This window comes from Hyperoodon ampullatus, assembly GCF_949752795.1.
Source record: "Hyperoodon ampullatus genome assembly, chromosome: 14".
Taxonomy (NCBI): Eukaryota; Metazoa; Chordata; class Mammalia; order Artiodactyla; family Ziphiidae; genus Hyperoodon; species Hyperoodon ampullatus.
The window spans coordinates 74,626,571-74,632,513 of NC_136927.1; the positions used below are offsets into that span (position 1 = coordinate 74,626,571).

At 45.4% G+C, this 5,943-nt stretch overlaps 1 protein-coding gene across 1 annotated transcript; it reads right to left on the minus strand.

Annotated features, from left to right (window-relative positions):
• Positions 1-1,297: 1,297 nt before the first annotated feature.
• On the minus strand, positions 1,298-3,847 carry TP53RK (TP53 regulating kinase; the record flags this gene model as incomplete). Its single annotated transcript, XM_079718291.1, has 2 exons — positions 1,298-1,970; positions 3,565-3,847. 2 exons carry the CDS (start codon positions 3,845-3,847, stop codon positions 1,492-1,494), a joined length of 762 nt encoding a protein of 253 aa, XP_079574417.1. The 3' UTR covers positions 1,298-1,491.
• Positions 3,848-5,943: the final 2,096 nt, after the last annotated feature.

The window sequence follows — 5,943 nt, forward strand, 5'->3', positions numbered from 1 at the left end:
AATCGTGTAGCATAATGCCAACACATATTATAATATGTGTCATAATTGAAATGCATCTCATTTCTTAAAGGATCAGTGGAGAGCATACGGGCTTTGGGGCCAGGGAAAAGTACCCCTTGCTACCTGTGACATCTTGGACAAGCTCCCCCACTTCTGAGCCCGTTTCTCTATCGAATGGTGACAATACCTAATTTAGCGTTGTTTTAGATTCAATGCCTGACATGTAGTAACCGAACAATGATGTCAGTTCTCTCAACCAGTTACCACTACCCAGAAAGGGAGGTTTTCTTTCATTCCTGGGCATCTGCCGTGTGCAGAGTGATAACTGTGGTGAACAAAACTGACACAGTCCAAGTTGCTCCAGAATGTTCACTCCGTGAGAACAATGCTTGTCCATCCCGCTCATCATTGCACCTGGTACCCAGTACAGTGCCCGCACTCAAAATATTGACTTGCTAGTTAGAGCTTACAAGGAGGAAAGTGTTTTATTATACCCACCTCCCTCCCAACACACACACAAGTTCTTTGGGGGAAGAAACTGGGCAAGGATAACTGTGAGCTAATTCGCGGTACTTTGCATCTTAATACAGTTTTCCTGCACCTTCTCTTAAACCAGGTTTTATCAAACTTCAGTCATTTCCAAGCTACTTCACTATCTTTGTTCAATCTACTTACTGTCTTTGATATAAACCGGCTTTTTTACCTACAGAAATTAAAAGGAACTTTATACCAATCACTTATCTTAATTAGAAGATAGCCATAAAAACACAGAGCAACAAAAATAAAGTCTTGTACAGAATTACATAAATTTCAGTTGCCTGAAAGCTGAGCTTGCTTTTTTTAAAAAGGAGAAATTGGAGTTAAGCAGCATTTTTCCACTTTTTTTTTTTACCATGACCCTCAAAAAGAACTGTATTTTACATCAAAACCTAGTACATACCATTGTCTATATACACATTTCAAACAAGTTTCATAAAACAATACTTACAATACTACATGTAATGTGCTCTGATATTTTCTAATCTCTGATTCCATTTCTTTCTTAAAATGCTGGTTGTAACCCACTGTATTGGTTTCAAAGTGGAGTCTGTCATGAACACAACAACAAAAAAGGCTGGGTTAGAGGGCTGATAAAGACATACTGTCACCAACTGAGACTCTGTCCTTGCCTCACCAGGACTGAAAACAGCATAAGGTTCTCAGTATGTGGTTCAATGTTTTGTAACGCCATGCCCTCGATCTGAGGTGTACACGGCACAACTGCAGAGAAAGCCTGAGATTTATTCTGAATGCCCAGTTCTGCCAGACAGGTCTTATGTACAGAGTAAGCTCTTGAGAAGTCAACTGCAGATGATAATGCCTAAGAAGCATGATCACAGACGGCACCTAAAAATATCCCACCACCTTTATTTAGGTCGGATCTCATATTAACAGTATTCCTTCAAAGTTACTGTGAACAGCTTAACCGTCTGTGGTCGTCACAGAATTCTTCTACCCCACCATGGACCTCTTTCTCCCTCTCAGGCGCACCTCATCTAATTTTTTAAGCACTGGCCTGGCCTTTTTGGAGGCAGCGGAGTAGCTCTTCAGAAAGGCTTCAAACACACTCTCGGTTTTGGGATGGGTACTAAGGAAGGCTTTCTCTAGCACGTACAGGTCAACTCCCTTATCTTCCGGAAGTGCTGAAATGAAACTCAGCCCAAAGTCTATGAGCACGATGCTCAGCTGTTCCAGGGGAGGTTTCAGGAGCATGTTGGACGTGGTGAGATCACCATGAATGAGGTCTTCATCGTGCATTCGAGCCAAAACCTGTCCGATTGCCTTGGCTAAGCCAAAGAGACTTTGGGGAGATTTTTCAGTCTCCATAGTGGATTCGATATAATCTCGAACAGTCACTGAGTCTTCGATTTCTTCCATGAATAAGCAGTTGGAAGCATGGTCCACAAAAAAGACAACCGGGGCACATATTCCTGCAACCAAGACATAAGGGGTCATTGAATTAGATACTACTTTTTTTTTTTTTAATAGTAAGCTTAAGTTTCAAAGACTGAGCCAGTTTTTTACAGTGTGTATCTGCGTATTTCGGGAAAAAGATTTAGGAATGCTGCAGAATAGTACAGCTTAACTTCTCTGGAAGTTTCCCCTGCAGGACTGTGCTAAGACCACCCCATAGCTAAGGTGAGCAGAGCCAAAGCTCCCTCCTCCCTTCCACCCTTTATGATTGGACTTCATTTGTCATACTTATTCGCTAAAATACAAAACAAAATAAAGAGCCAGAAGGGTAAGCACAGCCCAGTCAGAGCCGTTTCTACCTGACAAGGACACTAGCAGGAGGCCAAGCCATGTGCCGGCTTGGAGATTCATCTTTATAGAGAGGAAGGACAAGTTTAAATCCCTGCTCCCTTCCTTATTAGCTGTATAACTTTAAAGTCACATTAATTTGTCTAAGCTGCCATTTCTGCTTCTATAACATGAGATCAATACTCCCAATAATTCAATGACTTCTCTGAATTTGAAGATTCAATGAATCTTCATTGAATGTCAATCATCCTCAAGACACTTCTAGATACTGGAGACAAATCTGTTGGGATACAGCAGAAAACAAAGCAGGCACGATCCCTGCTTAACAGAACTTAGATCTTGGAGAGGGTGAAAACAGAAAATATGAACACGTGAATAATGTCGTTAAATCTGAGCAAGGGCAGAGGTGCATCTGCTTGTCCGCTACTGAATTTCCTCCAGATCTCCCTGCACCTAACAGTGTCTTGGAGTACAGCAGACACCTAAAAAATACCAATGACAGAAACAAAGGTAGGAAGTGTAAAAGTGAAAAGCCAGTGTTTCTGGGTCAGAGGGATACGGGCTGAGAGCCTGGCTGGGTCGCTTGGGCAAGTTACTTGTCTGAGCCTACGTTTCTCATCTGAGGACAAGGTTTACAGTCATGGTGCAATGATGTTTTAATGAAAAAATAAACAGTTGAATGAAATCTAATGTTTACTGAGCGCCACAAGTCAGTCCTACGTTCAAACATAATACATGGCATACACATCTTGTCTAATGGTCACAACATCCCTATGAGATGGACATAGCTACAATGACTTCCCTTTACATGTGAGGAAACTGAGGCTGAGGTTATATAACTTTGCTGAAAGGCTATATATGAAGGAGCGGAGTATTTTGAACCCAGAGAGCCTGGCTTCTGGGCAAGTACTTGTAATTACGTCTGCTTCTTAAAAGGAAAAAAAAAGATAATGATCGAAAATTGAGACGGTACAAATGGGGAAACCGAGGTTCAGGACAGTTAAATGACATGCGCAATGTTGAGCAAGAGTGGCAGAGCCTAGAACTGAACCAGGCGCCAATGGCTCCGGGACAAATGCTAGTCGCTGCAAGGCCAAGCGGCTTCTGAAGAGTTAATGAACGAAAAGAAGGATGAAAGGATGACATTTCTTAACGGAAAGCCATGCAGAAGGCACAAACAGAGAAACTGAGGCAAATCGCAGCCCGCAGCGCAGGGGAGCCGCTTACCCGCGTCCCCCACGCCCCCAAGCCGGGCGGCCTCACCTGCGCGGCGGCAGCGGAGCAGCGCCCGGGCTTCCTGAACCGTCCGTCGCCGGCTGAGCCGCGCCTCCAGCGCCGGGTGTCGGTAGCCCTTGGGGAAGCGGTACTTCACCACGGCCGCGCGGCCCTGAAAGCGGCCGCGGAACACGCGCGCCTCGGCGCCCTGCTTCACCAGCTCTAGGCCGCTTAAGAAGCGTCTGCTCCGCTCCCGGGCCGCTACCAGTGCTTCGGCCGCGGGCGCTGGCCCCTCGTTCAGCTCACTCGCAACGGAGCCTGCCTCCGCCATGTTTGCGCCTCCGCATAGCCGCTCGGAGACCCTCGGCCCTCTTCGGAAACTGTCGGAACTGCTTCGTCTAGCTTCGGAAATCCTCGGAGCTCTTCGGCCACTCGAACGCCGACACTTCCGCCTTGTGAAAGTGGTTCCTCCTCCCAACCTTTCGGCTCTTTTCGAAGCCTAGTGGCCCCGCCTCCCCGCTCTTCGGCTATCTCCGTAAACTCTCGGCAACTCTCGGTAAACCGCTCTTTCCACTCCTCGGCTCTTTCCGGAAGCCCTTGGTGACTCTCCCGGTCGGCTTTGTTGGCCCCTGCATCCCAGCTCTTCGGCTATTTTCGGAAAGCTTCGGTGCTTCTCGCGGAAAAACTTTTTTGGAATGTGCTCTCCTCAGGAGTCTTTCTGGATCCTGGGAAGCTGCACCCCCAGGAGTTCTCTTCTTGGAACTCCTCGTCCCTGGGCTCCTGAACTCCCCCCCCAATAGGGGCTTACACTAGTCAGAGTCGGGTGTGGCTGGTGGACAATGAACCATGTGTCCGACGTCGTCTTTAGAGCTAGGATAGTAACAGCTACCGTTTATTGAGTGCATTCAGGAGGAATAAAGTTAAATGATGAAAGCCCATCTTACAGAAAAATAATAATAATAATTGAGAGTCAGAGAGGGTGGTGGGGATAATCAGGCTGCAGAGTTTTTCAAAGGAGACAGAACCCAAGCCGAACTGGGAGTGATTAGCAAATAAACTTTTACTGTTTATTTTATTTGCAAACCTAATACAGGCTATAACAAATTCTTACAATACACAGTTTTGTCCACAAGAAAAATTGAAGAACCCCTGTCCCTGCCATCAATCTGCGCCCCCCCCCCCCGTCAACTATGATATAATGTTTCTTCCCAGATTTTTTTTTTAATGTATATGTGTTCACTCTCACACATAGTGGAGGCAGCCTCAAGTGCCTGTCACACTGTGTGATGCAGCAACAAACATTATTTCTCTGAGTTTCAGATCCATCATCTTCAGAAAGAAGATAATTAGTTTTACTTTAGCCATAGCTTATTAAAATTAAATAAGATGTTGCTCATGAGGGTACCTGGTGGATTGGTACCTGGTGCATACACTCTTCACGTGTGCATTTGCCTTCCCCCATCACTGAGACCCTGTTTGAAATATTGAAGAAAGGCCCTTGGGTCTGAGGGTTGCTACGACTGACACCAACCATCAGCGCCACAGTCCCTGCGTTCATTCATGCACAGGGTAGGTCACCTTTTCCATCATCAGACCCTTTGTGTTGACATAATGTGGTTTCCAGCACCTTTCATCAGCCAGCATACTTAAAGCTCACCCAGAAACAATTCTATTTATAGTGCCCAGTTTCCCAGGTTTGTAGTTTCATTATCATAATTGTTAGTGTCCACATGATCATCTCCATGGTTATCAAATCTGTCTGAACCCCTCTGTATGGCTGTTAACATAACTGACGCCATCTTGAGTCCGTACAGTTCCTGCTGTCCTTCCACTGACCCTACCTACGGCTGTTCTGCATAGTAAATCTTTGCTCTGTCATCAAGGGCTTTGTAGTTAATAGATATTGTTTAATGATCTTTAGGTCCAGGTGACCTCTATGCTCCGTTAGCCTCCAAACAATGATGAAGACCTTTGCTGACGTACTCCTAGTACCTACAGAACTAGTTACCCATTCATAAATCTTGACTTAGGAATACATTTCCTGTTTCCAAGCATGTGCCCCCATACCCTAGGTTAACTATAAAGTTGTCCCAATGGCCCCTTGAAGGTTCAGAGTGCAGCTGCAAATGCACTGGGTGGATTGCTGTCCACCAGTTCCTACCCTGTAAGTTACCCTATAATAAACGGATCCATTGATTACATGGAGCTGCCTGCCTCTTTTTTTATTCTCAAGATACCTTCTCAGTTTGGTGGGTACTTTTCGTTCCTTCCGACCTCCAACACCCTCCTTGGAAAATCCACTGTGCAAACATCTTTACAAGTCCTAGGCTTGCTATGGTCAGACTGGTTCTGGCTTCTGTGGTAGGAAACCTATTTAAAACCTTTCAGTGGCTCCTTGTGCTTCAGATAAAGATCCATGAGGTCCTG